The 23,032-nt window shown below is 36.0% G+C and overlaps 1 protein-coding gene across 1 annotated transcript in view; it reads right to left on the reverse strand.

Moving 5' to 3' along the window:
- AK9 (adenylate kinase 9) overlaps positions 1–23,032 on the reverse strand; it is a 106,964-nt gene that overhangs the window by 60,692 nt on the left and 23,240 nt on the right. The window contains exons 9-18 of the mRNA XM_069488413.1: positions 19,932–20,026; positions 16,930–17,069; positions 16,669–16,849; positions 11,203–11,347; positions 6,940–7,050; positions 6,745–6,852; positions 4,499–4,579; positions 2,877–3,025; positions 1,816–1,972; positions 990–1,104 (exon numbers count right to left, since the gene is read on the reverse strand). Of these exons, the coding sequence (XP_069344514.1) occupies positions 990–1,104; positions 1,816–1,972; positions 2,877–3,025; positions 4,499–4,579; positions 6,745–6,852; positions 6,940–7,050; positions 11,203–11,347; positions 16,669–16,849; positions 16,930–17,069; positions 19,932–20,026 (1,282 nt within the window). The remainder of the gene's footprint in view (positions 1–989; positions 1,105–1,815; positions 1,973–2,876; positions 3,026–4,498; positions 4,580–6,744; positions 6,853–6,939; positions 7,051–11,202; positions 11,348–16,668; positions 16,850–16,929; positions 17,070–19,931; positions 20,027–23,032) is intronic.

Raw genomic sequence — 23,032 nt, forward strand, 5'->3', positions numbered from 1 at the left:
ATTTTTATGTTAAGTTCCTAAAGGAATGACTAGCTTAAATGAATAATGAATACTAAAAAAAATTTCTCTGACATTTACGTATTATTTAACCTCCCCACACCTCTGCAATTACCCACCTCCCAGCTTCATAGTTTCTTTAAAGAACTCTCCTAAATCTCACCTCATATTGCTAATATCTGAAGGGGGGAAGGAAATATCATTTGAGGAAGCTACAGTTGCCATCATCACTAGTAGGAAGTTTAGTAGATTTACATAGAGAAATTTAGTTATTATATGTCTAGGCTTTCATCACTTTGAACAGTAGAAATCTCAATGGACAAATTAAAATGTGAAGTATTTGAAGAGCATGTCTCAGCAAGGAAGACCAATTAGCAAATTAAGTCACTTTTTATACTTTATTCTTCAATCTGAAGGACTTTATAGTCTATTAAAATTTAATACTGACTCCTGCCATGAACAGATATATATATGTTCACATTTTAAAAAGTTATTCATTACATGCAGATGACAGAATGAGCCCTTAATGTTAAACCTGTCCAATATAAATAACGAGTCTTGTTCTTTTCTTTTGTGGAACTTAGGCTTTGGATTTTAGTCATATCACACAAGTATATTTTCATTTACTTCCTATCATACTGTTTCTTCAATTTGTAGGTACTAGTTAACAAAATTAAGTCACAGATAAATATGGTAAAAAAATATGTATCTTACCCATGTTCATTTTTTTACAGTGTCTTTGGAGAATAGATGCTTGATTTATTAATAGGATAAGTTTGATATAGACTGTGAAAACATCTGTAACTGCATACTTTGGAGATTCTAGAAGTGCTAGTGAAATTACTGTTTTTCTTAGAACTAATTAGAATCAGACCAAGTCAATAAATTATCATTTTGATATTAAATATATTTCATAAGTATAAATCCCAAGAAGATATTTAACAGCTATAAAAGATACATTCATCTATTTTATCATTCTAGGCAGATTTTACCTTGCTTCTTCTTCCTCTTTTTTTTTCTTTTGTAGTTCATCTAATAATCTTGCTAAAATCTTAGCATCAATTTCAGATTTATTCTCCAAATATAGTCTATTAAGTAAATATTTTTCTGAAATACAGATAAAGAGAATAATATTATTTTCAAAGCTTATAAAATAGAGTGAAATATATTTTGGAAATCAACACAAAAATTTATTTCTGCCTATATTCAAATATATCCAAAGAATGTAAATAGAGCCCAGATTCTTTAAAATATTTATAGATCATCTTAAATCCTTTTTAAAAAGATACATATTAGTACAGTCTAAATAACTAAAACATGAAGAGAAGTAGTATACATATTTTTCCTCTGGAAATTCTCATTTCAAACATATTTCTTTAAGAGGCAAAATGACAGAATAATTAAAATTTAGCTCTGCTATCTTTATGTACCTATTTTTTTACCACTTGAAGTGAAGGAGGATGAATATATAGTCTTTGCCCTCAGTCTCACATATTGTTCATTTAGAAGTTATAGCTGCTGACTCTGTGTGTGTGTGTGTGTGTGTGTGTGTGTTTGTGTGTGTGTGTGTTTGAAATTCTCAGCTTCAAAGAACAATTACAAGGGCCTGCTAGAACTTTCAGTGTACCAGTACTTATCCCTGGCCACCTCCTCAGTAGATGGAAACCTCATTTTGTATACCCCTAGGTCCTGCAGGGATTGCTGGAATGGTATTTGCATCTAGGGAGGGTGGAGAGTTTTCCATTCTATATTTTAACCAAAAATATTAACAGCAATAAAAACTTCACTTTCAAATTTACATAATAAATATTTACCAACCATTGTTTTCTGTATCTGATAAGTAGATTACCAAATCAGGTATAATTCCTTTCTCGACTATGAACATCCATAGTTCTTTTACAATAGGGCAGTTGTCCACAATCCATCCTCCCTGTTTTGGGGCACCAGAAAACCTAACCTTGTTTTCTTCCATTACCTGTGAGAAATCGCACACTGATATTACCATCATAGCTTAACAAGTCAAGGATGCTACCTTGATGTGTAATTTTTGTAGATCTTAAACAAGTATCTTTTTGCTTCTTCTGACTTTCAGAAGGAAAAAAAATAGAATTTAAAGCAATAAAATGGTAAATTTTAAAAGTTAAAAGCAGGATTAAGTGAATATAACAATACATTTTTGCTATATATTATTCAGTATCAAAGAGTACAGGTCCTGATTCAGAAGGTCTGGGGTATGGCCCCAGAGTTTGCATTTCTAACATGCTTTCAGGATGATGGTTCATGGCCCACTCTTTGAGTAGCAAGGTCCTAGTCCAGCTTGCCTTTTTAGTGACAACATCTGTCACTTCCTTTTTGCTTTTCATCACTCAGTGTGACAGCTGAGAGGTACTGAGATGCCTGCTAACAGTAGAACTGGCTCCATTTAGACAAGAACATCACTCATGTGTCCACCCACCTCCCCTATGAACACACGTTCAAAGTGATTGGATGAAATTAATTAATGATGGAGCAAAATTTGTCTTGTTCTATGACTAAATAGATGAAATATCTAACTTTGGTACTGGATTCATGTACACCATCTTTTAACAAACTGAACTGAATCAAGAACAATAAAAGATAATGAAGAATTAATTTCAAAACCATGAAATTACATTATATAATTTTGTTCGTAACCGAAAATTTACCAAAGAACATCAGCAGTTTTTCACTCGGGTACTTTACATATAACAATGTTGACTACAAAATAATGTGAATTTAAAGGCTACAAATTTCAATACTGTAGAATAAGAAACTAAAATAATTATACATATAATAGATGAATATTTTCTTAGTTATAGTTAAATCAATGATAAAAATTAACAAACTGGATTTTTTTTTACCTCCTTGAGGACTTCCTGTAAGATTTCAGCATATTTTTCATATGGCTGTTCAAAATTCATATCCTGTACTATTTTTACAGTCTCCTCAATCATAGAAAGAACCTCTGGATGATTTGCAGTTACCTCTTCTATTGAGTCTTCTACTGAAACTAAAGTAAATTAAGTTAATACATTAATGCCATTAATACTTTTAGTGGACAATGCCATTTGCGATAAAACATGATTGGTAATATCCGACCCAAGAAAGTATTACCTTTGTGCTACTGCACAACATGCTGGAAGAAGGGGGAAATAAAACTAATGAGAGGAAATATTAAGTCAGGAATCAGAATCACAAACTATCACAGGAGTGCTTTAAAGCCAGTGCACCAGAATGAAAGCCAATGAGGGAAGAAGAAAGTCCTGTTAGGCAGGAGTCAAAACCAATGCAGAAAGGTGGGGACCAGAGGATTCCAGACATCAAATGAAAACACAAGCATCTAGAATGAGTCAGAAAACAAGATAAATATTTCCAGTTGCTACCTGGGATGGTAAAAGAACAGGAGGGAGGCAAGTTGGAGGGGATGGGGAAAGGTGGCATAGGCTGGTTTTTCAAGTGTGACGCTTGATTCTTGCCCTCTTTGGTGCTGAAGTGTCTCCCTGTGTGGCTGAGCTGGCTGTCAGGCTGCATCATGATGTAAATGTTTATCCATCCCTCCAATGAGACGGGAGCTTGGCAGCTCCACTTGACTCCTCTACCTTTGCATTTGCAGTCGAGCTTCTGAGCTGCTGCCCCAGGCAGGGCTCCATCTCTCAGGGTCTCTACTGGAGCCCAGTTGATCCCAGCCCAAAAAACCCCCAAAAGGCCTTGAAAGAGCAGGTGTCTGCTGCCCTCCCTGCCTGAACGTGTTCTCAAGGATGGAGAGAGCCACAATTCCTGGAGAACCAGAGCAGAAGAGTCAAGAACCCATGATCTTCCTGCAGCCATGGGAGCGGGGGGCATGCCAAGGCAGAAATAGCCAGCAAAGAGAGAAACATCCTAGGAGCTGCTAGCTGTCCACCCAGTAGCCATTCTCCTCTTCCTTAGTAACAGAACCCTGACTTTGTTAAGGCCAGCAATGTGCCTAGCTAAAAAACTACATCTCCCAACTTTCCTTATTGTTTGGATGGCCAAGATGCAAGCGGAATTTGTGTGTGTGTGTGTGTGTGTGTGTGTGTGTGTCTTCCTATCCTCTCTTTAAGAGAGTTGACTCAGCTGAATGCAAGGGACAGTTTTGTCCCTTGCTTTTTTCTCTCTTCCTACTAGGGACACTGTCATGATGGCTGGAGCTCCAACAGCCATCTTGTGAATTATTATAGCAGATACATGTCAGGGATGGCAGAGCAGAAAGATAGATCACCCATCTTCCCAATATCTTTTTTCACCAAAACAACATATCATGTGCTATTTTTTGTGTGTGTGTCTGCTCCTGCATGTCCAACTGTTCATATTAATAATAGAGTAGCCTTCAATATAGCATAAGTTGGGTATTAAAAATGCTTTTTAAAAAAATCACACATTTCTTCTTCAAATTCTGAAGGAGCTAATTGTGGTTTTTAAAAGCATAATCTAAGAGAACCAAATTGACCAAATATTAATTTACCTTTGTCTGAAGATGACGTTAGATCTTGACTAGTGTCTTCGGAACTCCTAAATGTGGATGTTTCAGTGGTTTCTTCTTTATCTGTGAGTAAAACATTGTTAACATCTAAAGAATGGTATTTTAAAAATGTAGCTGGATTCCCAAGGAAGGTTGTGATAAGAGCTTGGGGACCCAGGACTCACTTTTCTAATTTTTAATTAAAATAACAACCATAACATTCAAATAGTTAAACATATCTATCAGCCGGGAAAATGAAGATAATAACTTAACCTGTAAGAAAACCAGGAATAATTTCAGTTTACTATAATGCCAGTGGCTCTAAATTGAACACAAAAATCAACAGGGCTCTTTCTGATGCAACTCACACCCTCTTGACTCCAAAAGGTAAAGGCTGTGCTTATCCCAGAGCCATGAGGCAGGGAGGGTGCCTTTTTACCAAAGGCTACTGGCAATATTGGTATTCCTCCAGCAATGGGTAGAGGCCCCAATGCCTGCTTCTAACTTGGACTGCCTTCCCCAGAAAAGGAACAGACAGTCTTGGAGAGGGGCTGTCTGCAGACTGGTGCCGGGAACTCCACAGCAGCAGAGATGGGGCTCCCAGCTGCAACTCAGCGGCCAAAATCTTAATGTCTTGGGCGGCTGGGGAGGTTGTCTGTGAAGGCTGTGTGTGTATTGGAGAGAAGGAGTGCCATACATAAATTTCTGACAGTGCCAAGTTTAATTCCTACTAGGCTTGAAATAAACAGTAGGCAAGCATATCTGTCTGAATCAGTAGGAAAAAACAAACGAAAAACAGCTCTACATTATATATCAAAATAAATTACAGATGTACTTAAAAACTGAATAAAAAGGTTGGGCCAATAAAAAAAGAACCGAATATAAGAATATAATAAATATTCTAGATAGAATATTTATATATATAATGTCAGAATATAAGAATATGATGGCTGTCCAGAAATTATCCAGCCACCGTCAATACTATTTTTCACATTACATGGCTGGATACTATATGGACAGCCCTCGTATAATAACAGAATATAATATATATTCTACATATAGAAAATTTATATATATATAGTGTTTGGCTGAGAGGAGGACTTTTTAAGCCTACAAGCAATGGAAGAAATAAAGAAAAAGGAATGATTTTACTGCAAAAATATGAAAAATGACTTTATTCCAAAACCAGCAAACTGACTTAGATGGCAAACCACTCAATTTGGAAAAAATGTGAAAAATAAGAGACTAATATAGGAAGCTTATGCAGAGACTATATAACATTTTAGAAAAATGGCCAAAAGACAAAAATGGTCACTTCAGCAAAGAAGAAATATAAATGCTTAACAAATATTAAAATAAACTTTAGAAGTAAAAATTAAAATAACAATCAAAAAGAGAAAATACTGAGGAAACAATGACATATATTTTGTATATTACTGAGAGAAACATAATTTGGAAAATTTTATGCAAAACAATTTGACTCTATAGCTTTATAATCATTAATTTAGTAATTCCATTTATGTCAACGTGTAGACAAAACTTTATGTAAAACATTAATTGAAGCATTATTTGTAGTAGCAAAAAAAAAAAAAAAGAAAGAAAAATAAATTTCCAACACAAACTGTTAAAACTACTACCTATAAATAGGGAAATTATACAGCAATTTAAAATGAGTGTTAAAATGTTTCCTAATGAAGTAATTAATATAAGTAAATGGTATAAGTCAATAAAGGTAAAAATAGTTTATATTATAACTATTATGTAATACTATATTACATATATGATTATGTTATATAATGTAATGCTATATGCTTTCGATTATATTAAAATATAAATAGAAAAAGTTTATAAGGTAAATACAGTGGATAAATGGTAAAATTTCACAGCTAAAATTGTGGGTTTAAGATGCTCTGATTCCAATACATTAAAAGAGATAAAGAGCTTTTAAGAAAGTATTTATAATTATATGATAATGATCGTATCACATTTGGAAATACTCAAAAATTTTTATTTGGGCCCTAATTGTATTTGACTCCCCATTTTCTATGTTTTTCTCTTTATTCTAATAAATTATTTCTGTTCTACAGCTATTCAGTTTAAGCCTGTAAGAGAGAAGCTAGCTTTTTTTCTCCTGAAGTTTCCAATTTTTTTTTTTTTTTGTAATTTCAAGCTTCAATATAAACATGATCAAAGATGAAATAAATGAAAATAAGATCCATAAGCATGGAATTAGCAGCTCATTTTGTTACCAGGTTTATCAACTTTAGCAGCTTGATCATGGTGGATACTTTCTGACTTTGTTGGGGCTTCTTCAGTGTCCTCTAAAAAGCTGTATCTTTGGGAGTCTTGAGCGTATGCTGCAGTGAAAGAATAATACACTTTAGCAGCTACTCCATTTATATTTGGAAGATCTGGTCAATAACATCAGCAATATATTTCTTTACCATCATCAACTGAAGAGCGCATGTCTCCAAAGATTTTGTATGTTTCCACTGGAAAATCTTCAGACTCCTTTTTTTCATATTGTCCTTCAATTTCTCTTAAAGCTGTCTTGGCTGAAATGTAATAATTGGCTGTGTTAGCAGTTGGGGACAGGGATGCAGGGATAGTGAGCACAAGCCCCTGCTTTAGGGTCAGACAGACTTAGGTTTGAATTCTGACTGTCACTTCAGAGCTGTGTGGCTTTGGTAAATCACTTGATCACTTTGCCTCAATTTCTACTTGGCACAAAAAGGATCATTAAACTTAAAGCACTGCTGTGAGGATTAAATGAGGTAATTGATGTAAACCCTTAACTTGAAAAATGGTTGGCACACAGGAAGCCTGTTCCATGTTAGCTGTCATCCTCTGTATTATTATACAATTTTTATGTTAAAAAAATCTCAATATTCTCCACTAACAATTTTTCTCAAAAATGTATTGGGGCAAAATTCAAAAGCAAAAATATTGCAATTTTTTTTTAATTTTAAGAAGGGTTAATTCTATTGTCAGATTTAGAATAATTAGTGAATTTGAAAAAGAAAATAAAATGGCTTTTAAGTTTGTAGCGTATGAGAGAGAGCCTCAATTTCTATATTCCAGTGGAAGAAGGCAATTTGTGGAAAGCTTTAAAATATATGATTTAATACCATAATTTGAAGTGAAAGAAATTACTACCGATTGTATGAAACATTACAGATCACCACTCTTCCTCCTAGAGTCTAGCTAGCTTCCTCTCTTGACCCAAGTCTCAGTCAAATGTCCTCTCTTCATCCCACTATTTTAGCATCTCTATCCGATCACTGTCTACCCATTACCACCTTATATATTTTTTTCTATCTGTTCACTGGCTTTTTTTTTTTTTTTTTGTCCTTCTACCCTCTATTAAAATGTAAGCACCACAAGGACAAGGACTTCATGTGTCTTGTTCACATCTGTATCCCTAGTGCCTAGAATCATGTCTAACACAAAGTAGGTACTCAAGTATTTGTTGAATGAACTGATGAATTCATTTTGTTCAGACTTAAAAAAGACTGAATAACAAGCCATCTTAGTAGTCTGAGCCAGTATTTCTCCAGCTTCAGTTTTTAAGTAGCCTATGAGGGTTTTTTTTTTATTTTGATTTTCATTTTGAAGATAGTATACTCAAAATATAATTCCATTCTAGATCATCTAGGTGATCATTTGGATGGCATGTAATTTCAGTGCTGGTCTTTTTGTTGTTTTTGAATCTCTTGGGCATCATGTTAGATTATTTTATTTGTTTATAGGCTTATGAAAAAGAAGATAGGCAGATTTATTAGGCAAATAATGTGTTCTCGTCTAGCAAAAGCTTGACATTGCCATGTAGGAAGAGAGAATTTTCTTGCTATTTAAATAGTTTCAGGCATAAAAAATAGGGAAGTTAGGGAGCTTCTCAATTTTTGTCAAGAGTTAAAAAAAAAAAAAAAAAACCCTGATAGCAAAATCTGACAAATAGCACATACACACATCAAAACCCCCACAATAAACCAATCACACTTGTAAATGTAGGGGAAAAGTCCTAAATAAACAAACAAAAGTAAAAAATATGTTATAAGAATGATACACTCTGACCAAGTAAGGTTTATTTCAGAAATACAAGAATGGCTGAATATTGGAAAATATATTAGTATAACTGATCAAATCAATAAGTCAAAGGATAAAAACTTATGCTTATCTTGACAGATGCTGAAAAGACATTTGATAATTTTCAACATTCATTCCAGATAAAAATACTTAGTAACCTTATGGAGAAACATTGGCAAGAACTCCCTTAAAGAGCTCACCATCACTGCCACTATTTAACATCATTCCAGAACTGCTAGCCTACATAATTAGTCAAAAAAAGAAATAGGCATAAATATTGGAAAAAGAGGAGTTTAAACTATACTTTTTTTTGAATGGCTCTCCGGAAGACCCAAGAGAATCAACTGAAAGTCTGCAAGAACTAGAAAGTAAGTTTAATAAGGTGGATAGTTATGAGGAAATAAATTTTGAATACACAACGGAAATCAAATCGCTTTCCAATATACTGGTAATAACTACTTAGAAAATATTAGAGAAAAACAATCCCATTGAACAGTAACAAAATGACAAAATGTCTGGAAATAAACTTATTAAGAAAAGTATAAATAATACATGAAGAAAACTACAAAATGTGGAAAGATACAAAAACTAGACTAAAAAATGGAGATTTTATGTGTCTGTGTGAGAAGATTTAACAATAAAGATGAGAATTCTTGCCAAATTATTATATAATATTAACACAATCCTCCCACTGGGATTTGCTACAGAACTTGACAAAATTCTATAAGCATCCCAACCTCTAGTACAGTTCCTAGCACACAGTAAGCACTTATTTTTCAGAACAAATGGAAGAATAACCAGGAAAATAGTTAAAACAAAATGTTTTGAGGGAGGATTTATATTACTAGATTTAAAATGCATCATAAGGCTTTGATAGTTACATTTTGCATTAAAGGTTGTAATACAGAGAAAGATCAATAAATAGAAAGTTCAAAAGTTTATACCCACTCACACACATGCCCAAACTTAATATTAAGAAAAACTGGCACTTCAAGTTTCCAGTAAAATTATGGATAATTTAGTAATTGTTATTTGTAACAGTGGTTCACCATTTGGGAAAAAAATGAATTTAGATACCTAACATAAAATTTATTACAATAATTACATATTAATTAGAAAGAAGCATTATTTTTAAATGAGTGAACATAATTTTGCATATGCCATAGGATCATAATTAATCATTACAAATATGAATAGGAAAAAAGAGAGAGATGGAGAACACACCAAATTCTTAGCAGCTATCTCTGGGGAGGAAGTATAAGTGAATTTTCCTTTCATCTGCTTTTTCCAATTTTCTGTGCTCACTTGAGAGACATAGAGGAAAAGAGCACAGACATTGATTTGAATCCCAGTCACTTGCTGGCTGTCACCTTGGGCAAGTTACTTAACTCCTCTGAGCCTTAGTTTCTTCAACCACTAGAACTGGAGATAACAATATCTACCCCATAGGCACATCATGAGGATTAAATGGGAGATATATGCAATGCCGTTAGCATTGCTCCAGCATGTAGTAAATGCTCCATAAATATCAGCTGTTATTACTTTTGTAACGAGAAAAATGTTATTAGGAAAAGAATATTTGGAACAGACACACTGACAGCCAAATCAGGGGACAGTGTACTGCCATAGTTTCTGGGACTGCAAACAGTGATGACTAAATCTAGTCTAAAATTGCTGAAGCTACTCCCAAACTTTTGGGTCCAGATCTTTGAAAGTAAGGAAGAGCCCATGTAGTGCACAGGAAGTGCTGCATTTAGGATATTGCATTAAGAGGAGAGATTAGGCTACTTTCATTTATTCTATTATGACTAGTTACAAGGGTGCCAACTAGAGATATAAAGTATACCAAAACCAATTAATGAATTTCAAAAGTAGCTATGAAATGAAAATTCTCATTTTTCCTGGAGAAAACCAGAAGGAAAAAAAAGAAAGAAAAACAACTTTGTGTCTGTTCTAAGACAATGTGATCAACAGCCAGTGAGATACAGGAAGAGGCAGAATGGTCAAGGAGAGAGAGCACACACTAGGGCTTTGGAAACAAGGGTTCAAGCCTCAGCTGTGCCACCAGTTGGGTACTTACCAGGGAGCCATTTAACCTCCCTGAGCCTCAGTTTCCTCGTCTGTAAAATTAGGAAATTGTGTTAATTGATCACTAAGGCTTCTTCCAGTTTCACTGAATTACGGCTTTTTGAATTTGAAATTATTACGTCCCAAATAGAAAGATTTAATTACAATCAGGGCTGATAAATATGCCTAAAACAACAACAAACAACAAACTCCACAAGAGTCCGGTGGATTCTTATTGTTTTAATGACTGGTGTACATAAAGACGTAAATACTGCTCAAACAGTCTGCCCAGTAAGTGGATCCATAAAAGTAAAAAAAAAAATCCAAATTTGGAAGCTCCTTCTGATTCCTTTCCTTAGAAGTCTAGAATTGAATTTTTTTCTCTGCTTATGAATTGGCTTAGGCATATCCATTCTCTCAACCATTTATTAAGAGACTAAAACGTGCAAGGTTCCAAGGATACCAAGATGAACTAAACAAAATCCTTGCCCTCAAGTACCCAGGTTTAATTGTTTACCTAAGCTTAAAACATACATTTTTAACACATAGTTCACCTTGTTTTTTGGCTTGTAGTTCTTTGAGAAGCTCTTCTCTCACAACTTTAATAGCTGCTTCAGTGGCCGCAGCTATAGTATTTTCCATCAATGTTTCCCGGGCTTTATCAAAACGTGGTTGAACAAGTTCAGCATAGTCAACTACCTGCAAAGAATATTTGAGAAAATCAACATAAGCACAAGTTTTTGCAACTATTAAAGACATTGCTTATCTATTTATCTATATCTCTACCTATATTCTAAAAATATTAATACTTCCTGAGGTACCTTGGGAGTTGTTATGTTCAGAATTCACTGATTTCTGAGTACTTGCTTCAGTAGAAATTCAGTCATATTTTTCATGTGAGATCTATATAATATATATCATATACTATATATACTACAGATCATGTAATATATAATGTAATATATAGATCATGTAATATACATAATACATAGATCATGCAATATATATTCAGGTGACATATTTTTTGGCTTAACGGAAATTAAAATAAAGATATATATTTAAAATCAACTTTGTATATGTAATTTACATACAATGAAAGGCACATATTTTAGGTATACATTATGATGAATTTTTACAAACACACTCATATAACAACCACCACAACCAAGATATGGAACTTTTGTATCACTTCCAAAATTCCCCTATGCTCCTTTGTGATCAATCCCTTCCCATCCCGTCCCCTCCCCTAGTTTTCATTCCTGGCCCCTGGCAACCACTTTCTGCTTTCTGTCACTATAGATTAGTTTTGTCTTTTCTAGAATTTCATATAAATGGGATGACACAGTATATAATCTTTTTCAGGCTTTTCCTCCTTAGCAGAATGTTTTTAAGATTCATCGGTGTTATTGCAGGTATCCTTTTTATTGTTGAACAGTATTTTATTGTATGAATATACCACAGTTTTTTACCCATTCATCTACAGATTGACATTTGGGTTGTGACCAGGTTTTGGCTATTACTAATATAGCAGTGATGAACATTTGTACAGAAGTCTTTTTGTGGACATGTGTTTCCATTTCTCTTGGTAAATACCTAGGAGTAGAATTACTGGGCCATATGGTAAGTGTATATTTGTCTTTATCATAAGCCATCAAACTGTTATTTTACATCCCTGCCAGCCATGTGTTCAATTTTGCAATGTTGCAGTTTCTCCACATCCTCACCAACAGTTGCTTTTGTGAATATTAAATTTTTACTTATTCTAGTGGATATAAAGAAGTACCTCACTGTAGTTTAAATTTACATTTCCCTAATCACTAATAATTTTGAACTTCTTTTTATGTGCTTATTCACGTATCCTTTTTTAAAGCATGTGCTTAGGCCGGGCGCGGTGGCTCACGCCTGTAATCCTAGCACTCTGGGAGGCCGAGGTGGGTGGATCGCTCAAGGTCAGGAGTTCGAGACCAGCCTGAGCAAGAGCGAGACCCCGTCTCTACTAAAAATAGAAAGAAATTATATGGACAACTAATATATATAGAAAAATTAGCCGGGCATAGTGGCACATGCCTGTAGTCCCAGCTACTCGGGAGGCTGAGGCAGGAGGATCGCTTGAGCCCAGGAGTTTGAGGTTGCTGTGAGCTAGGCTGACGCCACAGCACTCACTCTAGCCTGGGTAACAAAGTGAGACTCTGTCTCAAAAAAAAAAAAAAAAAAAGCATGTGTTTAACTTTTGCCTATTTTAAAATTTGTATTAGAATTCTTTATGTGTTCTGGATATAAGTCCTTTGTTAGGTAGATAATAGACTTAATACTGAATGTTGAGATCTTAGAAATAGATTTCTACATGCCGTTTAGGTTTAATTAATATTTCCAGATCCCTAGATTCCATTCTGCTTTTCCTGAAATAGGCTTATAATGGCAATAAATCTACATCTACACCATCAGTTTTTAATGCATAGATAGTATTGCATTAGATGAAAAATTGCAACTTATTTAACTAAAATACCAGTAATATATATTTAGGTATACACATTTTTGCTGTTATTATATAAACTAAGCTGTGATGAACACAATTCTGTACATATATTTGTGTGAGTTTCTGTAGGAACATCCATAAAACAGAATTGACAGTTCAAAAGATGTGCATGGATTTTAGACTTGTATACTATATGTATTTCCAATTGCTATGCTTAATGGTTATACTCTTACCAGCAGTATATAAACATGTATTTTTCCTCATTCTAGCTACATATCAGTATTGGGTGTTAATAGCAATCTTTTAAATGTAAAAATGAGATCAACATGACACATCTTTGGTTTCTGGCATCTCTCTACTGGGAGAGTAGTATCCTTTTCTAATGTTTAGTGGCTATTTGTGCTTATTACTTTGTGAATTGCCTGCTTGCTATTTCTTTTTTCTATTGGGGATTTATCTGTGTATTGATTTGTCTCTTTATATTTTAAAATGATCATTTTTTAAATCTGATACACATTGTAATGGGTTTAAAATATGTCCACAAATCCTTTGATACTTCTCCCCACTTCAGAAGGTGGAACCTAATTCCCCTCTTCTTTAGCGTAGGAAGAACTTAGTGACTTGCTTTAAATAAATAGTGTGACAGTGGGTGACTTTTCAGACTAAGTCATGAAAGACATTGAAGCTTCCTCCTTGGTTCACTCTCGAGAGAGAGAAGCCAGTTACCATGTCATGAGGACATGTAATAAGAATATAAAGAAATAAAATATTTTGTACAGCTGTATGTTTGTGTTTTAAGCTAAGTGTTATTACAAAAGAGTCAAAAAGGTAAAAAAATTAAAAATTGATAAATGCATCACAATGTGTCATTGTGCAAACATCATAGAGTATACTTACATAAACTTGTGTAGCCTATTACGCACCTAGGTTATATGGTATAGCTTATTGCTCCTAGGCTACAAACCTGTATAGCATGTTACGGTACTGAGTACTGAGTACTGCAGGCAATTATAGCACAAAGGGAAGTATTTGTGTATCTAAACATATCTAAACATGGAAAAGGTACAGTAAAAATGTGATATAAAAGATAAAAATGATACACATCTGTATAGGGCACTTACCATGAATGGAGCTTGCAGGACTGGAAGTTGCTCTGGGTGAGTCAGTGTGTGAGTGGTGAATGAATGTGAAGGTCTAGGATATTGCTGTACACTACTGTAGACTTTATACATACTGTATACTTGGGCTACCTTAAATTTATAAAAAAATATTTTTTGGCCAGACGTGGTGGCTCACTCCTGTAATCCTAGCACTCTGGGAGGCCAAAGTGGGAGGATTGCTTGAGCTCAGGAGTTCAAGACCAGCCTGAGCAAGAGTGAGACCCTGTCTCTACTAAAAATAGAAAAATTAACAGGGCACTTTCACTATAGCATGTGCCTGTAGTCTCAGCTATTTGGGAGGCAGAGGCAGGAGGGTCACTTGAGCCCAGGAGTTTGAGGTTTCTGTGAGCTACGCTGACACTATGGCACTCTAGTCTTGCTCTGTTGCAAAAAATATATATATTTTTCATTCTTCAATAATAAATTAACCTTAGCTTACTGTACTTTTTTACTTTATAAGCTTTTAATTTTTTTACCTTTTTGACTCTTTTGTAATAACACTTAGCTTAAAACACAAACATATTATACAGCTGTACAAAATACTTTCTTTATATCCTTATTCTATAAGCTCTTTAAAATTTTTGATATTTTTTACTGTTTAAACCTTTTTGTTAAAAACTCAGACATAAACACACACATTAGCCTAGGCCTACACAGGGTCAAGACCATCAATATCACTGTCTTCCACCTTTACTTATAATGCTTATAATCAAAAAGAACTTGTAATATAGACAATAGTAGAAACACTTACTAGTAATATACAAAAAAGCCCCTCACAATAAAAAATGGGCAAGACAGTTGAACAAACACTTCAAAAAGTAAATATATAAATGGCTAGTAATCTGAAAATATTCAACTTCATTAGTCATCAGAAAGATAATGAATTAAAACTACAGTGAGACACAACGGTACACCCACTGAAATGGCTAACATTAGAACAACTGACCATAATAAGGTGGGCAGGAATGTGGAATGACAGAACTCTCAGATACTGCTGATAGTTTTGTAAATTAGTAGAACTACTTTGGAAATAGTTTGGTATTATCTACACAAGTTGAATGTTATGCATACACTACGTCCCAGAATTTGTCTTCCTAGATATATCTCAAAAATTTATAAATATGTGCATGTGTGCGTGAAGAGACACATATCAGAAGGTTCATAATACCCCAATCTGGAATCAATTTAAGTTTTATTAGCACTCAAATGTGGATAAATAAATTATGATATAATTTAATCATTAGAATACAATAGACCAATATAAAATGGACAAATTATAGCTATATACAATAACATGGATAAATATTATAATCATAATGTTAAGTGAAAGAAGCCAGGCACAAAGAACATAAGTTGTTTAAGTCCATACAGCACAAAAAGAACTTGCATAACTAACCCATGGTATTTGGATGTATGCTTTCATGGCAAAACCATAAAAGAAAAATATGGAAGCGAATTATCATAAAATTCAGGGCAATGGTTACCTTTGTGAGGGGACTGAGGGGATTGGTATCCAGAAGAAACATGAAGGGGTTTCTGGGGTGCTGTCAACATTCCATATTTGATTTTGGTGGTGGTTATATGGGGTTCATTTTGTGATAACTCAGGGGGCTTCACTTTTTTGTATGTTTGTCATAATTTAGAATAAAGAAGTTAAAAGCAAATAGAAAATGTTACCCCTTGTGCTTAAAAGAATTCAATAGCACTTTGAACAACTTCAAGCCCTTCCCATTGCCTGAACAACTTTGACTATGTCTTTCAACCATCATCTTGGACCATTCCTTCCTTCCCAGGCAATACTCGAGCCACACCGGCCTTCTCATAATGCCTCTACATGTCAATCCCACATCAAATCCTTTGGCTCTGCCTTCACATTATATCTCAAATCTGCCTTCTTCTTACCACTTTTACTGCTATCACTCTGGTCTCCACTAAAGATAACTTCTCTTCATTTATTGAGAGTGACAAACAAGATCACTGGGGGAGATCTTGGGCGGTCAAGGAACTGACAGGCCAGGCTGTTGGGAGGCTCATCTTTGTAGATGCTGAAATCACCAGGACTCAGGGCAGGATGAGTGTGTGGGGAGAGTGAGAGGGAGCCAGGAGGAGTGGGATCCAGGAAACAGAGAAGTGGAACCCAGAGAGGCAATGGTGGTGTAGCCTGGATGACAGGACATTTAAATCTGGGGCTTTTGGGAAGCAGGCAGGGACTGTGGTCTGGAAATGGCAACAAGCAGCAAGGTGGATGCCTTCCCCACTCCAACCCAATGGAACAATTATCCCGTCAACAGCATAAAATTTAAAAAAACTGAGTACAACCAAATCCTACAAATTATAACCAAGTACAGATAGATAGAAAGCAAGCTACCTAAATAGGTAGTTACCTTTCCTTTGTAATATTCTGCAAGCAAATTGCTAAGTGTTGTCTTCCCTGAAAGTTCAGGTCCAAATATGAATACTTTACATGGTGGTGCTGGCATAGGTGGAAGAAGATAGGGACGTGGGTTCAATACAAATCTTTTTAATGTTTCTTCTGATGAAAGACAGTACATTTTACCTAGAAAACTTAAAATATGCCATAATAATAAACAACTGAAAAGATGTACGGACAAGTTGTAAAATTAGGTTCTGAAACTCTTACTTACCTCACAACAAAATCTGGTGATCCTAGATAAATGTTGCCTTCTTTTAAATTTATGGGACATAGACGTCCCCATCTGCTTCTCTGCCATCTATACCTGGGTGCAATAAGTTTGTAAGATGAAAAAGTACGGAAGAGCTCCTCCTGTGAATCACAAAGTATTAAAAAATTTTATACATTAAAAATGTGGCCATAAGTTGTGCTGAAATTAGCAGTATTAAACATTTCATTTCTTATTTGATAGTACTGTAGTATTTAAGAAATAGTTTAGAAAGCAAATTTTGGCTTTTTCTTAATTGTAACATTCTGTACTTGTCCTAGATTTAATAAGACTAGTTTTCATTTCTGTTTAAAAAAAACTTCATTTAAATTTTAGTGAGCAGTTTCTCATACTGCAGAATGAGCATAACGTAGATAGAGCATTTTCTACCATCTTCCTTAAAAAACAGATTCTGCAAAATTCTTACTGGAAAAATTTGAGAATGTACCAGATTTTTAGTTAATTTACCTAAGCTTTTAAATAGCAAGCTGCTATATACAGATTGTTTTCGTATTTACTTAGCTATAAGTGGTTCTTTCATTCTCAAAATTTAAAGTGTCCCTCAGTAATCTTTTCTGTTGGTAACCTCCAGAGAAGTTAGAAATATTAATACTTTGCTACAGACTTCAAGGATTGCTGAAAGTTTCGCCTGTCCTTGTGGTATCTCAGCAGGGGATGAGAGAACTGGTGAGAGATGGCGTGGTGGGTATTGTGATTTGAATGTTCCCTCCAAACTCATATTGAAATTTAATTGCCATTGTGACAGTATTAAGAGGTGGTTAATGTTATCTTGGGAGTGGGCTAGTGGCTGTGAAAGTGGGCTTGTTATAAAGGTGAGTTCGGGGCCCACGTGCACTCTCGCTCTGGCCCAGGCCCTGGCCATTTATATATTTTCTTTGGAGAAATGTCTATTCAAGTCCTTTGCCCATTTTTGAACTTGGCTCTTTTACTGTTGTAGAGTTGAAGTTGTTCTTTATATATTCTGGATATTAATACCTTATCAGATATGATTTGCAAATATTCTTCTCCACTGTGTGGGTTGTCTTTTCATTCTGTGATAGTGTCCTTTGATGCACAAAAGCTTTTAATTTTGATAAAGTCCAGTTTCTCTATTCTTTTCTTTTGTTCCCTGTGCCCATGATGTCATATCTGTTTTGTTTTGTTTTACTTAATGCCAGAACCCTATCCCAGAAATTCTGTTTTAACTGGTCTGGGCACTGGTATATTTAAGAAACTTCCTAGATGACCCCACTTTGCAGTCAGGACCGGAAATCACTGATTCAAATATTCCCGCTATATTATTTTTCTAAAAATCACCTGTGTTTAGCTGAAGGGCATTCATCTAAAGTTTTTCAAAACACACAGGAACCTGTGTATCAGTCAACTTTAATCAAACAGGCTTCTTTAGTATCTCAAACATTAAAGTAGGGGTTCTCAACCTTAAGTGGGTATAAGAATTCATTCTGGATCTTGTAAAAATACATTTTCAGATCTCATCTCCAGAAATTGTAGTTCAATCAGTCAGGGATATGGAGCTAAGGAGTTTGTATTTGCAGAAAGCTTCCCAGGTGATTCTTTTGGGGGTGGTCTGGACTGCCAGGGAGAAACACTGCTTGAGGGACAGGAATAATGACTCCAGTGCACACAGTCAAAAATTCTTCCCTTTTACAAAAAAGAGAGCAGGCACACAGAGTTATACATCTTATGAACTACCACCTTATGCCAATGTATGCAATAATTTCTAAGGACAAACTTTCTAGCTGGGAAGGTTTTTTCTTGCCTGCAGGTTTTATGGATACTTTTTATTTTTCCTTCAATAATGACCTAGAAGAGGAGGTCTCAGCACGCAGTTTATTTTTCCTAGCCTTTGTGCTGACCAGCTCCACCTTTCTTTCTCTTTAGCACCAGTGCTCATAACAGAGGTCCCAGCAACTGTTCCAGCTACGCTGACCCATTGAGCTCTATGAATTACATTGTACGGGATAACAAAATGACCTCTTTCTTCAAAGATTATTTTATTTGAATTATGGTATCTTTTTATGATCTTGCTATATGATTTTTTAAAAAAAATTTTCTACTCAAATAGATGAAACTAAACTTCCCAAATAGATTCAATCTTTCATTTTAAAGTCCCTGTGGCCCTGGTGGCACTTAGCAATTATCGTTGGATCTCCATCACATTCAAAGCACATCAGGGCCAGGAACACAGTAGTTCTGCGGTCCCCAACCCCTGGGCCACAGACCAGTATCAGTCCATGCACTGGGCTGCACAGCAGGAGGTGAGCTGGATCTGGGCTGCACAGCAGGTGAGCCATGGCAAGTGAACAGAAGCTTCATCTGTATTTACAGCTGCTCCCCACCACTCGCATCACGGCCTGAGCTCTGCCTCCTGTCAGATCAGCTGTGGCATTAGATTCTGTGTTATGGTGAGATGTATAATTATTTCATTATATCTTACCATGTAATAATAATAGAAATAAAGTGCACAATAGGTGTAATGTGCTTGAATCATCCTGGAACCAGCCCCCTTCCCCCTATCCCCTTGCTGGTCCGTGGAAAAATTATCTTCCATGAAACTGGTCCATGGTGCCAAAAAGGCTGGGGACCACTGCAGTAGTTACTAAAAATAATTGATCAAATGATTGAAGGAATGAAAAAGTGTAAAGAGTTGAGGGCCTTTATGTCCTTGCCTTTTTTGGTGCTGCAAAAAGAAACTTGGGTTTTTTTCTTTTTCATTATTCCTATGGTTAATTGTTCTGATTTTATTGTTTTTCTGTTTCCAAAGCTTTGCTGTGTTGTGTTTAGTGTCTAAAAGAATATTGTGCTGATATTATAGCTTCTTCGGAGAAGTCAAATCCATTTTTATAAAAGGTATCCTAAAACTTCTTTTAAACCTTAAAAGGATATAATTAAGGTCACAACATATACTGAAAAGGTAGACTTCCAAACAGTTAAATGTAACTTACAGTTTCCAATGAGTCATTAATTTCTTCTTCTGAACTCTGAAGTTTGGTTAAAATAGCTGCTCTTTTTAGGTTCAGATATTTAAGTCGATCTATAACTGCCTGAATTAAAAAACAAATGTTTAAATACATTAGTATATGAATATCTCAAATATCCTAAGAAAGTGATGGGCTCATGGTTCAAGCCCATGGTCCTTCTGGGACTCTGGGTAGATGCCTTGACTGCTTCATCCTGGCTTCTGGTGGTTTGCTGACATCTTTGGTACTTCTAACCTTGTGTATGCAGCACTCCAGTATCTGCCTCTGATGTCACATAGCCAACTTCTCCCTGTCTCAGCCTTTTCGCCTAATCCATATGGGATGAGGGCCCACCCTAACGCAGTATGACCTCATCTTAACCTGCTTACATATGCAAAGGCCTTATTTCCAGATAAGGTCACATTCACAGGTATTTTTGAGGGACATATTTCAACTCATAATAGTCTGTCCTCTGGCCCCCAAATATTCACTTTCTTAGAGGTCTGGGTCTACAGGACCTCTTTGGCAAAGGAAAGACAGTCATGGGAAGAGGGAGGCAGGTAATGAAGTTACGGTGTCATAAGCCAAGAAATGCCTAGGGCCACCAGAAGCTTGAAGAGGAAGGATGGCTGCTCCCCTAGTGGCTTTGGAGGGAGTGTGGCCAAGCCAACTTCTTGGTTTCGGACTTCTAGCCTCCAGAACCCTGAGAGAATAAATTTCTGTCATTTTAAGCCACCCAGTTTGTGGCACTTTGTTGTGGCAACTCTAGGAAACGAATACAGACCCTATGTGGAAGAATCTGAAAAAAAAAAAGAAAAGAAAAAGAGGATGGTATATAGAATTATGAGATGAGAGATGGTGAGACAGACAACACCCTGACGGTATATGGTAGTCTGAGGTAGGTCATGTTATTAGTTCACGATCAACCTTCCTGGCCTTTGCACATTAATTCCCTAGTTCATCTTCAGTGAAGTACACCTCCTTACCCCATTAATGTTGAGCTTCTCCATGTATTAATATCTTGCTTTGGCCAATGGAATGTGGGTGAAGTGCCAGAGAACCAGCTCCAACTGGAGCCTTCTTAGGCATGGCAGGTCCAAACAGGCCTCTTGGAGCTTCTGAAAGTGTGTCCCAGGTAGTAGAAAGTGGTGAAATTCTGGCTATATTTTCAAGGAGAAGCCTGCTGTGTAAGCTGATGGATGGGATGTGAGATGTGAGAACACAAAAAGAGGAGGGCAGCTGGCTGGATGGCTTTGACATTTAATGAAAGAGAGAACTGTGGAGGGACATATTTAGGGCAGGGTGGTTGTTGGGGGGAGTGTGGAGTTTGATCTTGCACGTTTTCATCCGAGGTGCGTATTAGACATCCAACTGAATATAGAGCAGTTGAGTAGCCACTGACTATACAAGTATGGAATTCAGGGGAAAGATCTGGGATAGTAACACGAACTTAAGAGTTGTCAGTGTTTAGAAGGTATTTAAAGCCGTTAGACTGAAGGAAGTCTCCTAAGGAGTGAGGGTAGACAGACAAGAGTTCACAAGGAGTGAGCTCTGGGGTCCTCCAACACTAGAGGTTAGAGATTTAGAGTGTCCAGTATGGTGCAATGGACTGACTGTGGTGTGGCGTTCGAGGAGCCCAGGGAGGAAGGCAGCAGGGAGGAAGAAGCAATCGGCTCTGTCAAATATCACTTCTAGATTGAATTAGGTGGAGACTGAAAAATGACAACTGGCTTTGGTCGTGAGGAAATCACTGGTGATCTTGGCAGGAGTGTGTCTCACGTAAGGAGCTTCTCCCTGATTTGGCTCCACCACTAGCATTATTACCACATTGCCACCAAGGAGATCGAGCCAGAAATCTGGGCATTATCTTTGACTTTTCTCTCTCCCTTAATTCCTATATTAAGTTGCTCACCAAGGGCTGTCATGTAGACTTCTTACATATCTCTCAAATCCGTTCCTCTTCGTCTATTCCTACAGTCACTACCCTTGATTAGGCCACCATCTCTTACCTGATCCACTGCAAACGTGAGAACTAGTCTTCCTACCACCAGTTTGATTCTCCGCTTGTTTTTACTTTGTGCTGCACAGTGAGTGATCTTTCTTAAATAGAGGTGGGATCATTTTCACTCTGACTTAAAACCTTTCACTGGCTGCCTAATCCCTCATGGTGAGGTCTAAACTCCTCGACATGGCTTACAAGGTCTTTCTTTCCTGGTGCAACTCCTGCTTATTTCTACAGTCTTGGCACTATTCCACCCCTGTCCCCCAGTTCCACTATGTTCCAGTCCTACATTCCATTCTTACAACTCACTGTGTTCTTCCTGGCCTCTGGGGCCTTTACGCAGAGTCGCAAACTCTTCCCTCAGCACAGAACAGTGCCCCATCTCCCTCCCCTCCCCTAGTCTTCAAGGTCTAACTCTTACTGGTCCTTTAAATTTCAATTTCAAGATATTTTCGGACAGGTGGCCTTCCTTAGCAAACTAGGTTTTGTCCTTCTGCTATGAGCACCTGTGATACCTTCTACTTCCCTGGCGATAACACAAACTGCTCTCTAAATATTTGTTTTCCCCAATATATTGGATACTATATCAGGAGAGGGACACATGGACTCATCTGCCTCCTTCCCATCTGTATTCCTAGAGCTTATCATGATGCCAGACTCCTACTAGATGTTTAAGAAATAGTTACTGCATTTTTGTATTATCTTATTATTTGTTGTAAAATATTTTTGGGTTCCAAATTTCTCCTCACCAACACTTGTTATTATCTGTTTTTGTTTTATTATTATTATTATTATTATTTACTTTGGCCATCCTAGTTGACATGAAGTGGTATCACATTATGGTTTTGATTTGTATTTCCCTAATGACTCCTGATGTTAAGCATCTTATCATGTGCTTATTGGCTGCCATTTGCTTTCACTTTCCTTTGAGGCACTTTTTGTCATACTGAGATTTTAAATTCAAATGTAGTTTAGCTTTAAATATGGACAGATGAATAAATATAACATCAAAAATTTTAATTATCAAATTTTTCAAAAATAAACGGTGTTAAAACACAAGTAAATTTTTCTGTTTATTAAAATA

Source organism: Eulemur rufifrons, chromosome 15, assembly GCF_041146395.1.
Source record: "Eulemur rufifrons isolate Redbay chromosome 15, OSU_ERuf_1, whole genome shotgun sequence".
In the NCBI taxonomy this organism is placed as follows: domain Eukaryota; kingdom Metazoa; phylum Chordata; class Mammalia; order Primates; family Lemuridae; genus Eulemur; species Eulemur rufifrons.